This window comes from Mesoplodon densirostris, chromosome 13 (genome assembly GCF_025265405.1).
Source record: "Mesoplodon densirostris isolate mMesDen1 chromosome 13, mMesDen1 primary haplotype, whole genome shotgun sequence".
NCBI classification, from domain to species: domain Eukaryota; kingdom Metazoa; phylum Chordata; class Mammalia; order Artiodactyla; family Ziphiidae; genus Mesoplodon; species Mesoplodon densirostris.
Genome location: NC_082673.1, coordinates 16,084,678 through 16,110,241, shown reverse-complemented (window position 1 = coordinate 16,110,241; position 25,564 = coordinate 16,084,678). Strand labels below are relative to the sequence as shown.

Below are 25,564 nucleotides of genomic sequence, written 5' to 3'. Positions count from 1 at the left end.
GGCAGACCTGCCTTATTTATTTATTTATTGGATTTTTTAAAAAAAATTTTATTGGAGTATAGTTGATTTGCAATGTTGTGTTAGTTTCAGGTGTACAGCAAAGCAAATCAGTTATACATATATCCACTCTTTTTTAGATTCTTTTCCTGTATAGGTCATTACAGAATATTGAGTAGAGTTCCCTGTGCTATATAGTAGGTCCTTATTAGTTATCTATTATATATATATGTCAATCTCAATCTCTTAATGTATCCCTCTCCCCTCTTTCCCCCTGGTAACCATAAGTTTGTTTTCTGCATCTGTGACTCAATTTCTGGTTTGTAAATAAGTTCATTTTTACCCTTTTTTTAGATTCCACATATAAGCAATATCATATGATACTTGTCTTTCTCTTTCTGACTTCACTCAGTATGACAATCTCCATGTTGCTGCAAATGGCATTATTTTGTTCCTTTTTGATGGCTGAGTTATATTCCGTTGTATATATATCCCACATCTTTATCCATTCCTCTGTTGATGGACATTTAGGTTGCTTCCATGTCCTGGCTATTGTAAGTAGTGCTGCTGCCTGTTTTTAAAGTTAGGGGGGCCCCCCTGGTGGCGCAGTGGTTGAGAGTCCGCCTGCCGATGCAGGGGATACGGGTTCGTGCCCCGGTCCGGGAGGATCCCATATGCCGCGGAGCGGCTGGGCCCGTGAGCCATGGCCGCTGAGCCTGCGCATCCGGAGCCTGTGCTCTGCAACGGGAGAGGCCACAACAGTGAGAGGCCCGCATACCGCAAAAAAAAAAAAAGTTAGGGGAAGTAGAAGGAAGTAGTCCCTCAAGATGGAACGATTGAAGATGTTGAGACCAAACAATCAAATATTGGAGCGTTGTTGCAAAGAAGGTATGGACGTGGTGCAAGAATAAAGGTGTAAAATTTAAACCCTGCTAGAGGAAAGAAAACCTCTATTGAGATTCATCAGTGGGAAAATGGAAAACATTGTAGGAAGATCATTGAAAGATTTAATGCAGCTTCTACATTCTTTATAAAATAGTTGGTGAGGACATGTGCTAAAGAGGATGGGGAATAAGGTGCGGTTTGGAGTTTTGAGTAAAGTAGAAAAGACTTGATGGAAACTTTCAGGCAGAAGAAATGGAAAGGTGGGATTGTCAGGCAACAGGATGACTGAAAAGAATACAGAAAGCATACATTTTAGTGGATTCAGTTAGCGGGTGAATTGTGGTCTCCTCTCCTATGCTCAGCCAGCCAGAACAGAGCCAAAGAGTGAACAGTAAGAGATTGCCAATCCTGAGAATGGAGCTTGGCAAAAAAGATGCTTGGAAAAATGAGGTGAGACATGGGATTCTAGGGGGGGAGTTCTGGGTTCCAGACTGGGCTGGTGTGGTTGGAGTGGGAGAATGGATAGGGGTTTAGAAAGACGGGTTATTCTGAGGAGCATTAAGAGCTAGTCCAGCAGAAGTGAGCAAATGAAAAAGGTAAAAGGCGGTGTTATTTAGAGGCAGTGCAGTTCTAGGAAGTGGTGTAGCTGAAGTATTTAACTACCAAAGTGGAATGAAAGTAAATCTCATTGAAATAGAAGAGAGAAAGGAATCCTAAAGAGTAGTAGAGGGATAGTGAACAGAGTTTGTAAAGTCCTGGAGCATTGAAGTAGGAAACAAAATAGAGAGGAAGACCAAGCGTGTGCCAAGCAAAGGCAAGCTGTCCTGTCACAGTGAGAAGAAAAGTTATGAGATGAGCTTAGATACTACCTGGGGAGGATCTACGGCTTACCCAGGCTGGTGCCTTTGCTGCAATCCTGGGCAAATTCTTTTTATTTTTTTCTTTTAAGAAGATGTTGGGAGTAGGAGTTTAATTAATTAATTTATTTTTGCTGTGTTGGGTCTTCGTTTCTGTGCGAGGACTTTCTCTAGTTGTGGCAAGCGGGGGCCACTCTTCATCACGGTGTGCAGGCCTCTCACTACCGCGGCCTCTCTTGTTGTGGAGCACAGGCTCCAGACGTGCAGATTCAGTAGTTGTGGCTCACGGGCCTAGTTGCTCTACGGCATGTGGGACCCTCCCAGACCCGGGCTCGAACCCATGTCCCCCTGCATTAGCAGGCAGATTCTCAGCCACTGTGCCACCAGGGAAACCCCTGGGCAAATCCTTAACACAGAGTCCGGCTCCCAGTCCATCAGGCACAGCTGTCCTCTGGGGAAGAACGTGCTTTAACTGCCCTCTTAATTTATAGTGAGAAATATAACTAATCAAATGGACTGGGTACTTATCTCCTCTGATCAGCCTATCATCTTCCTGGAGATTATGTGCCTGCAACATTCAGATTATAATGAGAAGTTGCTTGATGAGCAGGGAATCATGGTATGATGGGTTCGTTGGATGGTCTTTATAGCTCAAGTCCCCAGGCTCCAGTGATCTGATAGCTCTGTCTCCAGTTAAATTTATGGGGCACAAAGACAGGGTTCTCTCTTCCATGGGCCACTAAGCAGTGCTGGAGAGAAATGCCCACATTTCCTCCTGGAATATCCTCTATCACAATTGCCATGTTCACCATCCTCCCACTAGCCTGTTTCTTCAGAAAGATTGTAATGACTGAGGTATATGTTTTCTTTTTTTTTTTTAATTTTAATATAATTTTTAAAGGTTACTTTCCATTTACAGTTATTACAAAATATTGGCTATATTCCTCATGTTGCACAATACATCCTTGAGCCTATCTTACACCTAGTTGTTTGTATCTCCCACTTACCACTCCTATATTGCCCCTCCCCCCCATGGTACCCACTAGTTTGTTCTCTATATCTGTACATCTGCTTCTTTTTTGATATATTCATTAGTTTGTTGTATTTTTTAGATTCCATATATAAGTGATATAGTATTTGTCTTTCTCCAACTTATTTCACTTAGCGTAATGTCCTCCAAGTCCATCCATGTTGCTGCAAATGGCAAAATTTTATTCTTTTTTACGACTGAGTAACATTCTATTGTGTGTGTGTGTATATATATATATATATATATATACACACACACACATATCACATCTTCTTTATCCATTCATCCATTGATGGACTCTTAGGTTACTTCCATATCTTGGCAATTATAAATAATGCTGCTGTGAACATTGGGGTACATGATCTTTTCAAATTAGTGTTTTCATTTTTTTCGGGTACATACCCAGGAGTGGAATTGCTGGATCATATGGTAGTTCTATTTTTAGATTTTTGAGAAACCTCCATACTGTTTTCCACAGTGGCTGCACCAATTTATATTCCCACCAACAGTCTACAAGGGTTCCCTTTTCTCTACATCTTCTCCAATGTTTGTTATTTGTGTTCTTTTTGATGATAGCCATTCTGACAGGTGTGAGGTGATATCTCATTGTGGTTTTGACTTGCATTTCCCTGATGATTAGCAGTGTTGAGCATCTTCATGTGCTTGTTGGTCATCTGCATTTCCTCTTTGGAAAAATGTCTAGTTCTCCTGACCATTTTTTTAAATTTAAATATAGTTGATTTACAATGTTGTGTTAGTTTCTGCTGTACAGAAAAGTGATTCAGTTATACATATATACGTATTCTTTGTCATATTCATTTCCCTTATGGTTTATTATAGGATATTGAATATAGTACCTTGTGCTATGCAGTAGGACCTTGTTGTTTATCTATTTTATATATATAGTAGGAAGTGGATGGACCTAGAGTCTGTCATACAGAGTGAAGTAAGTCAGAAAGAGAAAAACAAATACCGTACGCTAACGCACATATATGGAATCTAAAAAAACAGTACTGATGAACCTAATAGCAGGGTAGGAATAAAGACACAGATGTAGAGAACGGACTTGAGGACACAATGGGGGAAGGGGAAGCTGGGATGAAGTGAGAGAGTAGCACTGATATATATACACGACCAAGTGTAAAATCGATGGCTAGTGGGAAGCTGCTGCATAGCACAGGGAGATCAGCTTGATGCTTTGTGACGATCTAGAGGGGTGGGATAGGGAAGGTGGGAGGGAGGCTCAAGAGGGAGGGGATATGGGGATATATGTATACATATAGCTGATTCACTTTGTTGTACAGCAGAAACTAACAACATTGTAAAGCAATTATACTCCAATAAAGATATAAAAATAAAAAAATTTACAAATGGTACCTAATTAAACTAAAAAGCTTTTGCACACCAAAGGAAGCCACTGACAAAATGAAGACAACCTACTGAATGGGAGAAAATATTTGCAAATGATATGACCCATAAGGGATTAATAGCCAACATATATAAACAGCTCATATAACTCAACATCAAAAAAACAAACGACCCAATTAAAAAATGGGCAGAAGAATTTGCAGCAATATGGATGGACCTAGAGATTATCATACTAAGTGAAGTAAGTCAGAAAGAGACAAATACCATATGATATCACTTACATGTGGAATCTAAAATATGACACAAATGAACTTATTTTCAAAACAAAAGCAGACTCACAGACATAGAAAACAAACTTATGGTTACCAAAGCGGAAAGGGAGATGGAGGAGAGGGATAAATTAGGACTCTGGGATTAGCAGATATGTTTACTTAATATAATCATGATTTAATCCTTCCTCTTGAGTTACCGCCAAGTTACCTTGATTTGATTTTGGCTGTCCTGAGGCAGTTGCCCTAATGGTTGATCTTAGACAAGTCACTTAGCTTTAGATTCTTCGAATGTACTTTTCAAAGGGTAAGCTTAACTTTAATGTGAAGTTTGTAACAGATTCTGTCCCAGAAGAAACACTTTGATTTCTCGTAATTACTTTAATAAAGATACTCTAATGATAGAAGTAACTGTAAAAACATGGCCTCTGGACCTAGCACAGTGCTGAATGGTTTATAAGCATCTATCTTTTTAATCTTCTCGTGAGTATGTTATCCCCACTTATAGAGAAGGAAGCTGAGGCACACAGAAGTTGAGTAATTTTTCCAGGTTCATACTATTAATAGCAACACTAGATTGAACTTCAACTGATAATTCCAAAGCTGGTGCTTTTAACTCTTTATTCCTTCCTTTATTCATTCATTCATTTATTTATTATATATTTTAACTCTATTCCCTATTGCTCCCTGGTACTATTCCCCAAGAGAAAGGCATTCAGGGTAGGTAGGTATAATACTGCTGCTACTAATGATGATGATAAATGTAGTTTCAGTTCCTTATTTGTATCAGGTACTTTACATACGTTTTTATGGATCCTTATTTCATTTCTATAATATAGATATTTTCTTTGCTTGTGATGAGAACTTTCAAGATGCACCCTTCTAGCAACTTTCAGATATGCAGGACTATATTATTGCCTGTAGCCCCCATGCTGTACATTACATCCCCGTGGCTTGTTTATTTTATAACTGGAAGTTTGTACTTCTTGACCCCCTTCACCCATCTCACCCACCCACAACACTCCTCTGGCGACCACCAATCTGTTCTTTGTATCTATGAGTGTCTGTTCTCTTTATGAGTTTTGCTTTGTTTGTTCGTTTATTTTGTTCTGTAGATTCCACATATAAGTGAAATCATATGGCATCTTTCTCTTCTGACTTGTTTCACTTAGCATAATACCCTCAAGGTCTATCCATGGTGTCACAAATAGAAAGATTTTATTTGTTTTATGGCTGAGTAGAATTCCATTGTGTGTGTGTGTGTGTGTGTGTGTGTGTGTGTGTATCACTGTAGATATTACTTTTAAAATATTTTATGAGATAATTAAGGTTGAAGAGATCATATAACTTTTACAAAGTCTTATAGCAGGTAGCTGGATTATTTGCCTCCAAAACCAAAGTGCAAAGAAATTGATAGATGGAAGTTTGTGGCACTTCTGGAGGGTAGCAAGTTGCCCAGTATAACTCAGGCCTAAAGTACATGGACAGGTGAAGCTGTTGAAGGGATCAGGGAGATTAAACGGGTAAAGGAGAATTTCTGAATATTTTTAAAGGATGAGTAGGTCCTTAAGTATCAGATGGAAGACTGGAAATCTGGAGTGGTAGGAAATAGAGAGACTCTTGAGTGGTGGCATAAGAGACTAAAAGTTGCTATTTTCTGATAGACAGAAGTCATGTAATGCAGGAAACAGTATGGCAGAGATAAAAGAATCCTACCATTATTTAGAGGAGAACAGGTCACTCAGATTTTTCTTTTCAGATAAATAGCTCAGATGGGATCACTGTTCTCAGACATGACAGCATTTTAAATCTCTCAAACTTAAAAAAAAATCCAGTATGTTGTGTTTTTAAATTCAAAGCTTTAGAAAGGTGCTCTATTATATCACCTATGACATATTTATAAATGTCATGGCGCTAGTGAGGATGGGTAAAGTTCTGGTGGCCAGAGATTATTCTTTTTAACTTTCTGGTGGGTGTATGCTTGGCAACCACAAAGCCAGCAGTGGTCTCTGTTTATTTGGCTTTCATTCAGAAACTATTTTCCATCACAATAAATCACCAGTCTCTTTAGCATCAGGTGGCTGGTGATCACAGATTCAATTACAGTACCTGATAAAATCACGAATATCCTGGTAGTTCCTTTATATACTGCCTCTTCTCTTCAACAGTGAGCCTTTTAAAAACTTGGGTTCATCAGGAAAAGGGAGTCTTTATTCTTTAGTGTATAGATGAGTGTATTTGAACAATGGCAAAAAGCAATGGGCTGGGGGCCTAAAAGAAAAAGTATCCTCTTCGTTTCCTTCCTATTCTTTTTGCCTAGTTTTAATGGCATTGCAAGTATAATTGAATGCGCCTCTTGGGAGTGAAAGCTGTACTTGATTAAGCTAATTATGGAGAGTAGCTGGGGTAGGTCTTGGGGTACAGGAGTAGGAGTGGTTTGGCGTAGTCAAGCTTTCGTGAATTTTATAGTCCAGTCTACAGATTCATAGACCTTAGATTTGGCAAAGACTTAGAAGTCATCTGGGCTAAGATCTCACACTGTAAATTTCTTCTTCACCATCTTTCCCAGGCAGATGGGTGGGCATGGACCTTCTGCTTGAGATCTTCCAGCATGTTCACTAGCCTGGAAGTGTTAACGCTCTAGGAAGACAAGGACTGCAGGGGTTTTGCTTTGCACCATGTCCACAATGTGCCTTACTCTGTTGTCGAGTAGCTCTAATTATTGGGAAGTGCCACTTACTGCTATTTTTCAAGACTTGGAATAAAAAATATCCAACATGAAATCCCATTTCTGCCACTTACTGTGTAACTTTGGGCAATTTCCTAACCCCTCTGATTTCAGTTTTTGCCTGTGAAACAAGAAGACAGTACGTAACTAGTGAGTTTGTGTGTTGTGTTCTGAGACCTACTTGTAGAATTCTTTAAAGAGATTAATCAAAATGTCTACAAAGAATCTGACACATAGTAGGTTCTCTGTAGGACCCATTCCCCTTGGGCCTAATTCTGATCTTTTTCTGGGTGTGTGGTATTTGATAGTGAGTTCAGATCCCATGGTAATTTGTCCAGTATAGAGTGAAATAGAACCATTGTTTTTTATGTACAGGGCGTTATATGAGTTCTTTTTAAAGAGGTAAAGTAAGGATGTGGACAACTGGCTATGAAACCGTGCACCAGCAGTGGTGTCCCTGCCTTCCTAAATCTGTAGCTATATAATGCTTATGAAGAGCAAAATCCTTAGGTTTCCTGGAGGCATGAAGAGAGGAGGGAAATACAGGCTTATATCAGAATTTATTAGCATCAACTAAGACTTCTAATCTGAAACAACTGGTGGAAAAGAGAAAATTTCAGTTACACTATTGTTTGGTCTACATTAAAACAATCAATTGAAGTGATTCCCTTTGGACTCACTGGTTTCATTTTTCAACTTGGTTTAGAGACAGTCTAAATAATTTTTTTTGAAGCTATCTGCTGCAACTATTTATAATGTGAATTTTAGAACTACTCATTATGCACTCGTAAAAGATTTGAAGGCCCAAGAGGGTGAATTTGTCCTCTGCCTGATGTTTATAGGAGATTAGCAGTGTTGAGAGAAGGAAAAGGTTCATTTTCTCCATCATCCGTTCCCATTCCGGGATGTGTTTACTTGGTGAGAGAAGCCACCCCAAATATTCTCTTGTTAGGGCCTTCATTTTGGGAAACATGTTATTGATTTTTAAGTAGCCTCTAAAGTATTATTACACTCTTCTTGGAAACCTGTTAATAGGGATGTATAACTTCCACACAGTAGGCTAGGCAAATTCCAGTGATAGAACTTCACTAGTATTATAAAGCAGAAACCAAAAAAAAAAAAAAAAAAAAAAAAACCTTCACTAGTAGTTTCTAGGGAAAACAATGATGCTATTTTTTTTTTTTAAGCTAAAACTAGGGAAAATAGGGTTCTGAGCTGTTCTGCCTTATCTGTAGGGATGCAATAATCCCCTCACTATATCAGTGCAGTAGATTTGCTTTGGAGAACCTATAGCATAAAGATAAATGTTTTTAGTTTACAGACCCAAGGGACTTTACTGAAGGTTATGCTTTCCACAGACTGTCTGCTATTGTTATTTTTAAATGGAAAATTTTATTTCTGCTTCATTTATATTTAGTGTGGTTTTGGTACTAAGTGTACATCAGACCTTGATGAATTGTCATGGCTGGGTGGTAATAACAGTCCATTAAAATGAGCATTCTGTTTTTTTACCCATGCTGGATAACTGAGAAAGTGTGTGTGCGCATGCACCTGTCCTTGAGCATCATGAAAGCTGGTGTTATTTCCCACTTCTTCAAGTCTTTCTCTTCTATCCTTTGGACTCTATTTGGCCGAATGGCTACAAACCCAAGGAAATAATTTCACATCCACATTATGTAAATCTTGAGACATAAGTTATTTATTTTAGTAAGCAATTTAGTAAACATTTAAGACAACAATGAATTGAACTAATTTTAAAGTGTTTCTATTAAAAGGTAACTTGCCACAATAGATTGTTTCCTTAGGAAGAAACACTTAACATGGGAATTTCTTTTAAAAAGACTCTATTAGGAATATTAATCTGATTTATATTCAAATATGAAAAGATTGATTTTTAAGTGATTTTCTTATAATTATTTTGAATGTTATATCTTCTCTACTGTGCCTTTATAAATATTAATTGGGTATATGATATATGTTGTTTATTTTTATAGTTAAAACAGAGCCAATGAGCAGCAGTGAAATAGTTTCAACAACAGCAGACGGGTCTTTAGACAATTTCTCAGGTTCAGGTAAGGAATAAATATTAGATTTTCACAGTAATATGAAACATTATTTTTCCTAGTTTACATATACAAATATATGTGTGTATATGCATGTGTATGTGTATGTATGTGGATATCATCTGTGTAATACTGTATAGTTTTTCTCAGCATCACATATTTGCAATTCTGATGTTTTTGTTCAGTGTGATGAAGTGTTTGCTGAAAATGTTGGTATTCTGTAAAGGAGAAAAAAATCAAAAGGGGAATTGTTCTCCATCTTCTCTAAATTATCTTTATTATGTTGATGCCTCCTTCCCTCTGTCTCTCATCTGTGTGATTTTTCTTTCTTTTTTAATAAATTTATTTATTTATGGCTGTGTTGGGTCGTTGCTGCCACATGTGGGCTTTCTCTGGTTGCAGGGAGCAGGGGCCACTCTTCCTTGCGGTGCACGGGCTTCTCACTGAGGTGGCTTCTCTTGTTGTGGAGCACGGGCTCCAGGCGCACAGGCTTATTAGTAGCTGTGGCTCGCGGGCTCTAGAGCACAGGCTCAGTAGTTGTGGCGCACGTGCTTAGTTGCTCCGTGGCATGTGGGATCCTCCCAGACCAGGGCTCGAACCCGTGTCTCCTGCATTGGCAGGTGGATTCTTAACCACTGTGCCACCAGGGAAGTCCCTATGTGATTTTTCTAATCATGCACAATTTGGCTTCTGATAGCCTCTAAACAGACTTGCCACGGCATCCTCCTAACTAACTGTCATGTCAACTAGAGATCAGACTTTGTCAAGCAGCTTTAGATCCTTAATTAATTTTTTAATCTCTTTCATTTTGAGTAAAGCCTGCCTTCAACAAACAAAACATACACGTTTCACCTCCATGATGATGAAATTGCTGATAAGAAAGTGACTGTGATAATAAATTCACTGTGAGGATCTGATTGTATCTTTGCCAAATTACCCAGCTTGGACTCTTTCAATTAAAACTCATTCTTATCAGAAGTAATTCTTCCATTTTTTAACCCTTTTCAAGTGATTGGCTGTGTTTATGAGACCTCTCCATCGGAAATGCTATACTTTTGTAAGTTTGTGATTGATTTCATCTAGCTCTTGGGATCATTTCACATACACCCCAATTAGAAGGAGTTATAAATAGATATAAAATGACATGCAGATGCACAACTTTTATGCTGATGATACCAGCTGGAGGCGATAAGGAGCTAACAACAGGTGTTACACCCATAGTTCTTTCATAAAGCGTTTACTAGAATTTGACTTATGTCAGGCAGTGTGCTTGGTGCTATTATGGATTCAAAGATGTATGAGAACGGTCCTGCCTTGCGACTTAATAGGGCGAAGTAATCACCAGGCCATCATAGTACAGCTGGATAATGCCGGAGGGAGGCCTGGGGACCCCTGAGAATACCTAGGAAGGACCCAACAGAGACTGAGTTGGGGTGGGGTGGTCAGGGAGGGTTTCCTGGAGAGGATGCCTGCACTCAGCTTTAAAGAATGTGTAGGAATAAAGCACACGTAGAATTGAGGATGGGGAAGCTGGACGGATGGAGTGTTCCGTGGGAGGAGACCAAGGCACGGGGGTGTGGAACTTGGAGGCACCACTGATGGTTCAGCATTCTTGGTGTGTCTGGTGTGAGCAGTGCGGGCTGTGCTGCACGGAGAGGAAGGGACCAGAGTCTAAACAGGCAGGTGTGTTCCACGTGGCATGTGTGTTTTATCCTGAGTGCCACGGGAGGCATCAGGTTGCGTGATCACTTTCCCTTATGGAATGACTCAGGCAGGATGGAGGGGAGGCTGGGGAACTGAAGGGGAGAGAACAGTTAGGGGTTTTTGCAATCATTTTCGCAAGAAATGATGAAGACCTGAGATAGGGTGCTGGCAATGGCTGTGAAAAGGTGATGGATTAAGATGTATTTATGAAATAGAATTTATGGTCATAGTGACCAATGAGCATGGCGAGGATGAGTGAAGCAGAGAGAGAAGGGAGGAGTGAGGGAATCTGAGAGGTATGACTGAGGAAGAAAGGTGGTGGCTTCTGTTTGGGGCTTGTTAGTGGTGATTTAACACGCACCTGAAGATGTTGGAGCTCAGGAAAGATCTGGAATGGAAATTCTGAAAGTGTACAGAGAGTTGACGCTAGCAGGGTTTAACAAGGTTGAAGACAGAACCCAGGGAAAACCAATACATAAGAGATGGGTAGAGGATAAGATGAAAGCACAGGTGATTGGGGGAGAAGAAAAAGAGTATTGAAATGGAAGTGAAGGAAGGCAGGAAAGAAACTTCAGGGAAGCACTTCTATATGATAGATTCATACACAGATTTGAAAAATGGTTTTTTAAAAAATCTTAACGACATCAGAAAATGTTTACTTATATTAAGTGCAAAGCAGATTATAAAAGAGTAACATGTTCAGTATAATCACAGTTTTGTTTTGTTTAAAAAGACATTTATGTGTATGTATTTGTTTCTGTGTGTATGTGTATAAAAATTAATGGTTGGCTCTCTGAATGGTGGAATATAATTTGAATTTTATTCCTTCTGCCTTTTTCATAATTTTTTGCAGAGCATATGTATAACATTCATACTTTTAAAAAGTAATCATTTTAAAGTATAAGTTAAAAATCACATACTAAACTGCAAAGAGATAATTTTTTTGAAAGTATCTATGAATAATAGTATTGCATCATGGTTTTTCCTGATTTTTATCACAGTACTGGGGGGAAGAAATTCCTTGTTTTTAAGAAATACATACAGAAATATTTATGAGTAAAGGGGTATCATATTTGCAACTCCAAAAAAATGTGAGTTAAACATGTGCATATACACACATATAGAGAGAGAAAGAGAATAAAGGATAAAGTTAATCTCATAAAACATAACCATTTGTGGAATTTGGGTGAAAGATATCTGGGAAGTTTTTCTACTCTTCTTGCAACTTTTCTCCAGTCGTCAAATTATTTCAAAATAAGAAAATAAAAAATGAAAAGCATGAATGGATTTAACCTACGGCAGTTTCAGTGGACAAGCGGGCTTCATCTCCCTTGTGTCCGCTGGCCTACATGCCCTACTTCTGTGTCTCCAGCATAGTTCTTAGCAGGTAGTATGTGCTCATAAGTTTATTGAATGGATGAATGGCTTAATGAATACGATGAGGATGTGGAGACAAGAAAGAGAAAAATGCCTTTCACGTCGATCAGTGGTAAAGGGAGGAGAAGAGAAGGTAGTCTGTTAGAAAGAGGGCTGGAGGGTTGAGGATGGCATTTAGGTCAGGGTGTTTTGGGCTGCCAGCATGAGCTTTATAGAGGCACGGGTGCAAGGTAGAGGCAACCTGATGGGACAGAGCAGTGGTTAAATTCAAAACAGAAGTGGGTCAGCCTAGAAAAGGAATAACTTTTCCACAGAAATATCAGGGAAGATTGATAGAAAGTAACACAGATGAGTCTGAAGTGGAGGAGGAGGAGACAAGACCTTGAGGGAATTCCTGCCTGATTCCTCTGTTCGAACCTTCCAGTGGCTCCCATTCATCTCTGAGTAAAAGCCGATTCATTACAATTAGCCTGCAAGCCCCACCAGACCTTATTGCCTGCTTCCCTTGCCTCCTGCTATTCCTCTAATAAGGGCCTCTGCAGGGGCAGTCCCTCTGCCTGGAACACGTCTCTGTGCACCTGCCTGACTGCTTCACCACCTTCACATCCCACCACTGAGGCTCACCTTGACCACCTTACTCAGTGTTACAAAACTCTCACTAGAGACTTCCAGAATCCCCCACCCACCCAATAACACGTCGAACCTTTTACAAACTCTATCATTCACTTGCGTATTAGGTTTATGGCTGGTCTCTCACCCCCACCAAAATGTAAGCTTGAGATGGCAGGGATTTGGTCTTTTTTTGTTCATTTGGTCTTTTTTTGTTCAGGTGTATCCCTGACACCTGAAAAAGTATCCAGCATGTGTTAGGCACTCAGATATTTACTAGATAAATTATTGAAAACATGAATGAATGAATGAATGAATGATGGCTTCTACTTTTTTCTCTGAAGTGACTCAATATGAGAAGAAAATTGAGGATATCAGTAAAAGACGCGTTTCAAATAACTTCATGTATCTAGGACAGATAGAAAAAAGTGAAGGAAGGGGATAATAAACTGAGAGAGGATAAGGATGTCAGGGGGCCTGCCTCTCTTGATGGGTTGGAGGATAGATGAGATGGGAATAAAGGAGTGAAAATTCTGGAAAGAGAGGATGTTCCTTCCTTAATCTCAGAACTCAGTGAGGCCTCCACCTGATGCTTCTGGCGTTGGTTCTCTGTACTTCCCTTCCTCAGCCTTTATCACTCCTTTAAAAATTACTTTGCATCGTCTTTCCTCCTGCTAAACTATAGCCCTATGAGAACAGAGACTGTTTGTCTTGTTCACACTTACAATCCCAGGGGCCATCGTAGAATGGAGCTCCTACGCAGTGGTCAGTACATGTTTGTAAATAAACAAATGAAATCAGTCAGTGCTGTTGTGGTTTAAGACTGGAATGGAGAAAGAGGTCCAGGATGTGGTCTTGAGCTTGGTGGTTGACGTAGAAGGCCAGAGTTGAGGCCAAGACAGAAATGAGAAAAGCGCTGGATGCGTGACCCAAGATGATGTTGGGATGTGTCAGGGGACACAGTCAAATACTAAAGTTTTTGATAAATGCAAGGCAGTGCTTAGGAGGTGGGTCCTTCATGGAAGTGTTAAAGAGTTGTCAGGAACCTCAGAGAAAGGAGGGTTTCATGGGAGAGCAGAAAAACAATGATTTGGAAGAAACAACAAGGAGGATGTGTTTTTAGGTCTTGTTATTCTGGAATCTGAGAGAATGAGCAGCCTCTACTGGGAAAAGATACACAGGAGAAGTAAGGGCCTTGGAGGAGGGCTTAGCGGAAGGTGGAGGAATAGTTTGGTGAAGAGACTGAAGCTGTAGAGAATCTCATTTGCCATAGATTGATGGTCTGTGTTGGACGCAGAGGAAAGGCTCAGGTGACCTGGGCACTGGGTCAAGGCATAGGGGGCACAGAGCACCGTGGGGATGGACCTTCCTTTACTGTTGTTGTCTTTTACTGTTTCTCTTCCCTTCTCTCCTCCTCTTCTCCTCCTCTTCCTTTTTCTCTTCTTTCTCCTTCCCCCTCCTCTTCCACCCCCCTTCCCCCACATCTCCTTCTCTCCCCCCACCTTTCATAAGTAAAGATGTGAAAACCATGGCATGCTGGAGTGGCTGTGAATAGGACTTAGGGTTTATAAGAGGAAGAGGAGGCTGGAGAAAGCAGTCTCCAAGAATTAACTCCAAGATGGTCTTTACCTCTGTGGTCACTATGCCTACCTTCCTTCTCTATGATAGCTTAAAAATTCACTTCCCTAATATTCTGGGTATCTTAAGGAAATAGCAAGGATAAAGAAGACATGGAGTCATCCTGACACTGGTAATAGCTGTTTCCACCTTTGTCCTTCAAGGAACCCTAGCATCTTAAAGCATTAAGGAGGCAGGGAGGCTCACTCTTCTCCAGGGAAATCGCCAGGTATCCTGGTGTGGGGAGACTGGAGGAGAGAGGTTGATTTTCCAAGGCATGTGGCTGAATTGAAAAATGCAAGGTTGTTTATTGTGTTTTTAAAATACAGTGACGTTCTGCTCATTTACTGTTGACCAATGAAAAACAATATTTTAATGATTAAAACGTTAAGAACAATTGGGGTTGAAAATAATGTGCTTTGAGGGATTACAAAATGTCTTTGCCTGCTGCTGCTTCCACTTCCACAAAGCCCAAATTTGTTATTCATTTGTTAAATAAAATGTCAATTGATATGGATTCATTCAACATTGATGTCTGGGGGTATTTGAAAATCGGAAATTTCTAGAGGAGAAAAAAATCACATCTGACAAATATGATTTCCTGTTTTTGTAATTGTTCATGAAAAGATCTACCTTTTGGGATCTGATTCATTCATTCAACAATTCTGTATTGAGCACCTACTGTGGGCCAGGCAATGTTCTAGACAGTGGGAATATAGAGGTGAATAAGTAGATAGGTCCCTGCTCTCATGGAGCTTTCATTCTTGTGGGAGAGACAAATGATAAATAAGTAAGTGGTAAGTGGTAATATAAGTAACTAGGCAGTGAAAAGTGCTCTGAAGAAAATGAAAGCAGATCAAAGACTATGGTGAGGAGTGGGTAGGGGTCTCTTTTAGAAGGAAGGCTTCTCTAACGAAAGGGCATCTGAGCAGAGGTCTTAGTGAAGTGAGGGAATACGTTTGGGTTAATCAAAATGAAACAGGATAACAGGGTTTGGAGTTGAGGGCAAGGAGGGGTTTGACATGATGATCTAATTTATGTTTTTAAGAGATCACTGTTTGTCATGTGGAAAATTCTCTTTGGGAGAAGGGTGGGAAGAAGGTAAGGAGAAGCAGGGAGACCAGCATTTCCTGGTGCAGAAGAAGAGGACTGTGTTAGCCCACGTGTTTCCTGGAGGAACCACTGAAGCAGGATGCTGTGTGCCAGTATCCTATCGGGGAGGGGAGGGAAGGTGAGATCAGGGGGCGATGCCCTGGCTGCCTTCTCTGATGGCCACGGCCAACGTTGGTGACTGGAACAGAGTGGCAGACAAGAGAGAGTGAGAAGTTGTCACTTTTAGCCTATATTTGGAAGGGAGAACTGACTGGACTTAGGATAAAAGGGTATGAGGAAAGGAGACGAATCAAAACTTAACTTTTAGGCTTTTGACCTGTTTGTCCAGCTGAATGACGTTGACATGGACGAGGTGGGAGCCTGGGGGAGCCGTGAACTGAGGACTTGCTAATTTTTAGATTTCTATCGACTCTCTCAGCGGATTCTCTAGCTTGTGAATATTAATTCACCTTGGGTCCTTCTCCTCTCCCTTCCTGCAGTAAGATTTGGGGAGCCTCTTTAACTTACACGTGACAGGTAGGAGAAAGAATGCAATGATAGGAAACAAGTGTGCTAAAACAAAGAAGGACCTGTTGTCCCTGCATCCCCAGGGCTCTGCCATGTGGCCTCTGGAGTTTACTAATGGTAAGAGAACCAATTGATTTACCTTGGTAAATGGCCTGGGAGCATTCTTTTTGCCTTAGGTTATTCTGGTCTCATGAAATTAAAAATAATCTGAATTCTTAGACTATTATTAAAAAGTTTAAAGTGTTTTAGGCAATTAAGGAAAAAAGTACTTGAGGTAGAAGGTGGAAGATTCTTGACTTTAGGCTACACAGAGATCACAGGGGTTTGAATTTAGAGAAAGCCCTAAGGGTATGGCTGTTTACATGGCATTACATAGTCAATAATTTTAGGTGCACACAGGTAAGTAGCAGCAACATACTCGGGCAGCATCATAGGTTCTTATTCACATCTATTTAATAAGGAAAACTATTGACCCATTTATATTGCCAAAGATCAGGTTTATTGTTGTGTTTATAAATAACTTAACATAATTTAACCATCTTTCAAGTTATCATGGTTTAAAAATATCTACTTTGCTTATGACCTAAACCTCACAGTCTCATTCAACAAATGTTATTTATTGATTACCTACCACATGCCAGGCCCTACCAGGTGCCAAGGAAACAAAGGAGAGTAGGAGGTCCTTGGCCCTGGAAGCTCATGGGTAGCAGAGGAAACTAACATCTATACGCTACATAAACTAACCATCATGTAGTGTGGTGAGGGCAACTTTGCCAGTGTTTACAACATTCCAAAAAGTACAGAGAAAGAAGATATTATCCTAAGGAGAAAATGATGTTTTAGTCCCAGTGGAAGAGTGGTTGACAGGCAGGGGAAAGAAGAGCATTAGCATGGCACTAGGCTCTGACATGAAGACCAACCAAGACAGACAGGAAAATGCATGGCATGCACGGGCAGTCCTCAAGTCCAGGGATGCTATGTAACTCTAAACCCACAGGAGAGTGGATGCTTGAATATCTGTATATAATCTGCCAAGGAATTCGGAATTTTTTTCTAGGGTTAGTGTAAGTGCAGGTGAGAGATTGTAAGCTGGAAGAATGGACGTGAAGAAGTTTCCGCGTAAGGAAGATCAATGTGGTGGCAGAAGTGAGAGGCAAAGGGCACTGGGTGGAATGCAGGGTGAGTAGCTAGATGGCTGTTTCTCTAGTCCAGGTGAGACATAATGAGGACCCGCCCCGGGACAGGTGGGTAGGGATGGAGAATGCAGGACAGCTCAATGGGTGTTTCTGAGTTGGAGATGGGTGACTTGAGAGTCACAGAGGGAGAAAAAAAATGAGATGATTCTGAGGTTTCTAGTTTCTATGAAGGGGGGTCGGGATAGTATGTTTTGGCAGAAGGAGTGGGCAGATGTGGGTTCAAATACCAGCTTTCCTCTTTATTTGCTTGGACATGTTACTTAATTTCTAGCGCCATATATAAAATGGGGATAAAGAATCCTGTTTTTCAGCATTTTGCTGGATAGATGGTGATGCTGTCCATTGAGTAGAATTAAAAGTACAGAAAAAGGGCAAATATGGGGGCAAAGATAGTGGGAATTTTGGAATCTGAGATGTTAAACATTTCTTACACAAACACAGTATTATTTGCTTTATGTCATTACTTCATTTAGTCCTCACAACCATCCTATGAGGTGTAGGTAGTATTACTGCCATCATTTTACACGAGAACATGCCAAGGCTTGGAGGGATCAAATAGCTTGACCAAGACCGCATAGAAGAGTTGGATCTTGAATCTGAGCTGAAATTAAATTCTAATTCCAGAAACTGTGTTTGTATTACCACACTCTGCAACCTCCCAAATCTGTCTTCATGTGTACACACATATACGATGCATATAATCTAAATCAGAGCTTCACGGAACCTACCTTATGCTGTATAACCACCCTGATATCTTCTATTCTCTTATTCTATTTGTTTATAAAAAATTGCTGAGCAGAACCTATGAAGTTGAATTTACAATCTTTTCATGGGTCGTGACCCATAATTTGAAAAACACAGGGATAGAGCTAGAAAAGAATAAAAGGGATTTCTGTGGCTTGCATCCTCAGATGGCTTTGGGGTTTTTTGTGTGGTAGTACATATTTGTGCTGTGGTTTCATTTTTTAAAAACTTCTTTCTATCTATGATGATCCAGGGAAGATATTACCCCTCCAACAGCTCTGCTGGATAAATCTTCTCTGCCCTTGGTCTCTTTCCAGGCCTAGAAGAGGGGATTAGAAAGGTTGTAATCGCAGGTGGCCTGGGCAAGTGGCAGTGCTTGTGGTCCAGGCATTCTCTCCCTTCTATAAATTGTATTTAATCCTCCCATAGCTATTTGTATGTTGGCCTTCCCACGTGCGACAGACAGGACTTGTCTTTGCATGTTTGCATCTGCAGCATGGAGTGCAGTGCCTGGAACAGAATAGTGACCCAACATGTGCCAAGAGATGGGGGACACCAGCCAAGCTGGCCTGCCTTCTCTCATTAATATGGCCTCCATCTCTGCCAGACCAACAGCCAGAGGGTTGACGTCTGGCAGGTCGCATGAGTACTGCTGACCTTCATCTATTCTCTTGTCACTGGGTTAGGCCTGTTTGCTTTACCGGGAAAGGATTAGTCATAGGTTTTGAGATTCTAACCCAAACCCACCACTGTTTTCCCAAACACAAGCTAGAAAATTACATTTGAGAAACATAACTATACTGATGTGATATCATGAAAATGTATAAAACCTGGAGTTCATGGAAGCTTATGAAGGGTTTTAATGTAGAATATAATGAATAAATAATAGAGCCTCTGCAGACAGTGATTATTTGTAGAAGAAAATAAACATATTACATCTTATAATAATTGTACCCAAAGCATATGCATCTTAGCCAGGAAAAGCATAGGATGAGTTTGAAGGGAAAGGGGGAAATACATATATATATATATGTGTGTATGTATATATGTATATATTTATGTAAATGTGTAGATATGTAAATGTGTGTAGATATTTATGTACATAAATAGATGACCCATATTAGCAATGAAAGAAGCTGAGAATCACCATTTTAAGGCCTCGTGTTAGTAAAAAAAAAAAAAAAAAATCTTTTTTTTTTGCTTCTTTATTTCAGAATGATTCTAAAAGAATATTTGATAGAAGGGTTTCGTGCATTTCTGAGACTTATTGAATCAAGTATATGTGATTAAAAAGAAATGAGATTCCACTTGAATGCTTAAATAATCTCTTAAAAAAAAACCTTTGTGACTTGAATGCTGAAGTGGAGCACATATAACTGAAAGGCAAAGGAATATCCATCTCCGTGCAAGAAAAAACGGGCTTAGTTTGCAACTTGAGAAATCTTAGATGGTTATAGGAATGCATTCTTATTCAAAAAAATTGCTGAATCAATGCAGGCAAATGAGGATCTGTCCTATTTCTACTGCCCCTGAGAGGAGATTAGACTGCATTTCTCAGTAACACAGTCTCAGGGGCGTGTGTCCCCTTGAACACAATCAATAGACCAGAGGACCTTCCGGTCCCGCCCAGCCCTGTAATTCAAGTTCATCCCTCCCCTTTCAGTGCGGTCGTTCCAACCAGTGGCCAGGACTCCCTGTGCTCTTAAAGTATTGCCACTGTAAAAGCCATCACTGACAGGTATTTAAGAATATTATGACTATGTTTTCTAAGAGTTGATTTAAAATTCGAATCACTTGATCAGTTCCTATAGGTTCCTTAATATAGTTTAACTTTCTATTAGGTTGACTTATGAAATTGCCATTTCTTCGGGTCCAAAAGGTCTACGGTTTCATGTGGCCAACCTATAGTTGAAACTGTATCAATGCTTTATACATATTTTGTATTTTGCTTGGATTATTGTGCATTATTTTTCTTTTTCCAGCCATTGGGAGCAGTAGCTTCAGCCCAAGACCGTCTCACCAATTCTCCCCACCACAGATTTATCCTTCCAAGTAAGATATATTTTCTCTTAATCAATAAATAACTTTTCTGAGTAGTCTTTTACCTTATTTCAAGTCATGTCTGGTGCCCACGTGTTACATCTTAATTTAAACTAAAGTGTGTTTCATAGAGACTTAAATGTATTTACGCAAATTTATTTGGAGCATCACCTAGGAGGGACACTGTAGTATTTTGGTTCTTTGTGTATTACACTTGAAAGTTATACATTAAGAAACAATCTTTAACTGGAATTTGTGATTTGGTTGTTAATCAGTTACCTTGCATGTTTCCATCTAATGCATGGGCTTTCTATTTTCTGTCATTTCTGACAAATAGCAGACCATACCCACATATTCTCCCTACCCCTTCCTCACAAACTATGGCTGCATATGGGCAAACACAGTTTACCACAGGAATGCAACAAGCTACAGCCTATGCCACGTACCCACAGCCGGGACAGCCCTATGGAATTTCCTCCTATGGTGAGTAATCCCTCAGCTTTAGCGGTGATGTTGCCTAGTGGGCACATCTGTACCTGCGAAAGTTTCACAGGAGTGGTACTTAAAGACGGTCCTCTTGGGCCACTTGAGAAAGGGTGGTCACCTTTTGTGTCTAAATTCTTAAAATGATCGTTTCCAATGAGCATTGTAAGAGCTCGTAGTTACTTATCTTGAGGTCAGAGGTGGCAAATACCATGGTTCATATGGCCTCTTGCTCTCGTTTTGTTTTTTTTTGTTTTTTTTTTCTTCCATTTATATTTCAATTCTTAATTTGCCACTTGAGCACTTGGCTCTGGAATCCAAAGTATTTTGGTGCATATTTCTGATAAAACTTCTGTGAATGAAGTCTTTTGGGGTGAAGATTCATTTCCTATTTATCAGATGCTGAGCTATGATTAGAGAAGTACAAGCAGAGTTCAACAAACCCTGGCTCTAAACTTGAGGGGGGTGGTAGTCTCAGATTTCAGCATTATCAACCATTAGGAAAAGTGATCTATATCATGGCTTGGGCTGCACTTTAAAGAGGCCAATCAGGAAACATTTAAAGCTCACATCCCTATTTGTTCCTTCTCACCTGGAGATTATCTTTATCTTGGTGTAATTTAACTCAATTGTTACAGGGTCAATACCTGTAAATTAAAAATAAATCCAGCCAAACCTCATAGTTTAATTTTTAAAAAGCTTAGGATTCCAGAATACCTTCACTTCCATTGAATGGTAGTTGTAATTTTAAACAAACTGCAACTTGTTGGAAGAGAAAAATATGGATTATTGGCATTTTATTAAGAAATAAATAAAACCTAGTGATCCAGAAAAAAATACATGAAAGTTTGGAAGCAAGACTGATAGAGAAAACTGGTGGAGTATTTTGTGACCGATATTCTAATTACGCTTCTGCCGCTATTGTTATTTCATAATAATCTTTTCTCAGTATATTGAAAGAAATAATGTTCTTCTTTAAACATTTCATTAATCATTAGAAGGTAAATTAGTTTTTGCTTTTTTGTTCCGTCTTTACCCCAGATCAAATTGGCCATATATAAATTTCTTATAAAATATATAGAAATTAAAATCTAAATTAGGTAGGACTTCAACCTTCATAGTTTTATTTTAAAAAGATCACAACTGAATGTGATCTAGGGAGGTGTTTTTCAACCAGACTTTAAAAACAGCAATAAAATGGACTTTCTAGAATTATCTTTCATTTCCATGACTTTTAGTCAAGTTTCTCAAAATAATGTTAAATATAGATCACATTTGTCTGTAACTTACTTTTAAACTACTCTTATGCTAAAAGAGGGAAAAGATTCTATGATTTGAATTGCGTGACTTCCATTCTATAATGTGAGTTAAGGCAGTCCCCAATATGTATTCTCAACATTTGTTTGTAAGCCGATTATTTGAGGTAGAAATGTATTTTCCAGTACAAACAATGCTCAAGTACTGTAGACCTATCAGTGCTGCCAGGGGAAGGTACCATTCCTGTTACTGCCTTGACTGCCACTCACACAACTCTCTTGTTTTTCTTTCTCTTCCCCATTCAGTCATGGAAGGGCCCTTTGCCAATTTCTGGGCTGCGGGGTAAGGACTCCTCTAATTCTAAACCATCAACAGACGGCCCTGTTGTCTGAAATAGTTGTTCCAGTAGAGTGAGATGAGCAGAGGTTCGGAGGTTAGGCTCAGAACTAGTAGGATGAAGACAGGGATTTTCATGTGGTAGGTGGGGATCGGGGAGGTGGTGAGAGTGAGTCTCAGTGTAAAGGGCTTTGATCCCAGGACCTTCCATGCTTATAAATCTCCTGGGAATAATTTTCAGTCCTTAGCATTTTTCTGATCACCTCCTTTCTTCTCTTTTTGTACCTTGAGAACAAGGAGATGCCCCAGTGCTTCTGACCAGCCATTCTCTTTTTCTTGGGCCAATGCATGGAAAACTATGGCAGCCTTCTCCCTATTGCTTACTCTGAAGGAAGAGCACATCGTTTAGGGGTTTTAACTGCTGATAGTTAAGGTCCTGATAGTTCTAGAAGACTTTCTCCAAGGACGTGTGTCCCCTGACTTTTCACTTAGACCCAGTAAGAAAAGATAGGCAAATCTTTTCATAGTAAGAGCAAGGGGTCGGCGAGGAGGAAGAGGTCATGCCATTCTTCACTGGATCTGCGTGTAGTCGACCAGTGAGATGAGTTTGACAGCTTGTGGATAGAAGCTATGGACATAGGTGTGGCTATGGGTGTTTTCTACTTCCTGCTTTTCCTTACCTGTTCTTATCACAAAGATTCCCATCCTGAGCCTCCAGGCTGAAAACAGAGGTGACACAGGTGAAGACTGAAAGCAGATCATTATAGCATCAAATGGAGAGAGAAGGGGGAAAATCTCTACTGTGACACCATGGAAAGGAATGGAGTTTTCTAGAGCCATCTAACCACCTGTCTTGGGCACTTGTTTTTCCAGGGACCATTTATAAGTGTGGGTTGTTCATTGGTTTGGGATTGCCTGTACAAGGAAAGTCACATTTTTTTTAAAATGCTAAGGTTATGTTAAGACTGAAATGTAAGGCCATTATGAGGTTACTTAGAGATACTTCAGGAATTAGAGTAGGCTCTCTTCGCCAAGAGTCATTCTTCCACTGCCTTAGGAAAGTTACCTAACTTCATTCTACTGATGAAATTCCCCTAAAATGGAAATAAACAGTGAGACTACTGTGTATTCTAGATCCCAAAGATACTTTTATCTTAAGTGAAAAGTAAAATTATTCCAAAAGGTGAATTCCCTTGGCAGAAATTTTCATCCCCTCCCTCTGTGGGAATTAAGGACAGTTGTTAACTTTCATGACTGTCTTTAATTATGATCCAGGGCTGAGCCCTGTACAACGATACCGCCAAACCCAAGTCCTGAAATTAGGATGTCAGCCTGGCACTTCGGGAAGTTTTGGGGGGCCACAAATACATTATTTTTGTATTATGATGTGATGAAAAGAAAGTGTACTTTATGTTACACTTAAAACAATTATATTTGAATAAAAACCTGAAACTATAAGGGACAAAAAGAGAACTACTTGTCAATTTCTCTGTGCTGTTTATAAAGCACTATGTTGTTCTACAGGGTTGAGTTCTTTATTATTCTGCTTCTCTTGTGCTTACTGCCTGGTAGGATCTGGATATCTGGGAGAAGCTTTCCCCCTGTGTTGCTTAGTTCTATGCCCAGTATTGCTACCTCTGACCTCAAAATGCGTTGTGTACTAAAATCAGCTTTGTGGTAGAAAGAGTAAAGAAAAAAAATGTTTTTAATGTTATGAGGCTAGAGACTCTAATTAATCACTTTTTAGAAAAAATATTTTGATTCTGATGTTAATCAATGCAACAACATTTAGAATAATTTAGTTCAAGTTTAATTATGGCCATTTCTGGACTGTAAAGATGATCTTAAACTCTTGTAAAGCAATACAACTAATTATAGAAATGATATCGCTAGAGTTAAATTTTACAGAAAATGGAATTCAGGAAAACAACAAAAAAGAATAGTGTGGATAGGCATTGAAATCTGTAATAATCCTGGTTTTATTCTTTTTAATTGAAGTTATAGTGAAGGGCATTTCACTCTAAGCGTATATGGCCTTGGTTATTGAGATAACACTGGTGGGGGGTGGGAAACGTTTGTAATTGGATAGTTGTGGGAGTGTTTTTGTATATGGACCAGCTTTTGAAAATGAACAGATAGATAAGCTGTCACTAACTGATTTAGGTGCATTGTGGGCAGGCATCAAGACTGAAGGTGGACTGTCACAGTCTCAGTCACCTGGACAGACAGGATTTCTCAGCTATGGTACAAGCTTTGGGACCCCTCAACCTGGACAGGCACCGTACAGCTACCAGATGCAAGGTCTGTATACCCACTGGCATTGCTCTTTTCATTAATCCTGTGGGACAATTATTACCTTCTAAATTGGAACCTGATATTCTGTGTAAGTAGTGGATGATGGTGAAAGTGGACTGGGCTTGGAGGCAAGATAGCTGGTTCTAGTTTGGCTCTTTACTTCCCTGCTTTCCAGGCCTAAATTTCCATATTTATAACATCCAGGGGTTAGACTGGATGATCACTCAGGTTCTTTTACAAAAAGCTCTAAAATTCTTTGTGTCATGGAAGTTTTCTGCCTTTGCTTCTATCAACTAAAAAAAGGGTGGAAAAAAAAAAGCAAAGTCAATGATGTAAGAGGTTGTAGTATGATATATGCTAAAGACCCTGGCACTTGGTGTCGCCAGTCAACCTGTCTCAAAGGGGTATGTTTTCTTCATTTTCATTATCACGGCTCTGGAAATAGAGCATGTGATAGGTGTTGACTAAATGATCTGCCAAAGACCAGGAGATCAAATTGACAGCCACTCAATGCATCTTCAAGCTATTGCCTCCAAGGACCCATCCCTGGGTTCTGATTTTGAAACTATAGACAAAACATAATGTAAGTGCAAGTCATATGGATGACACCTGAAAGTTTATCTTGTCAGAGCTGTTTCAAGAGTAGGCATTACTGTAATTAGCAGATTATTATCATGAAAATGTGTCTAAAATACTTGAAAATTGTTCTCGCCTAATTTAAACGTTCTCCTAATATTTTGTTTTTACCACTAATCAGTTTAACAAATGATATGCATCCTTTCAATAGTGCCAAGCTATAGTAGATTTAAATACCTGCTATTTTTTAAAAAATTGTTTTATTTATTGAAGTGTAGTTGATGTACAATATTACATAAGTTAGAGAAGTACAACATAATGATTCACAATTTTTAAAGGTTATATATTTCGTTTATAGTTACTACAAAATACTGGCTATATTCCCTGTGTTGTACAATACATACTCGTAGCTCATTTATTTTATACATAATAGTTTGTACCCCTTAATCCCCTCCCCCATCTTGTCCCTCCCCACTTCCCTCTCCCCACTGGTAACCACTAGTTTGTTCTCTG

At 39.5% G+C, this 25,564-nt stretch overlaps 1 protein-coding gene across 10 annotated transcripts in view; it reads left to right on the top strand.

The window, feature by feature from the left end:
- The window catches only part of EYA1 (EYA transcriptional coactivator and phosphatase 1), a 159,367-nt gene that overhangs the window by 16,804 nt on the left and 116,999 nt on the right, over positions 1 to 25,564 (top strand). For 2 of the 10 annotated variants that reach the window (XM_060115526.1, XM_060115519.1), the window contains 4 exons: positions 9,129 to 9,206; positions 20,047 to 20,116; positions 20,445 to 20,587; positions 24,359 to 24,481. In XM_060115526.1, the coding sequence (XP_059971509.1) occupies positions 9,129 to 9,206; positions 20,047 to 20,116; positions 20,445 to 20,587; positions 24,359 to 24,481 (414 nt within the window). Of the gene's footprint in view, positions 1 to 6,468; positions 6,484 to 9,128; positions 9,207 to 20,046; positions 20,117 to 20,441; positions 20,588 to 24,319; positions 24,482 to 25,564 lie in introns of those variants that run through there. The other 8 variants (XM_060115525.1, XM_060115517.1, XM_060115527.1 and 5 more) reach the window with 5 other exon arrangements.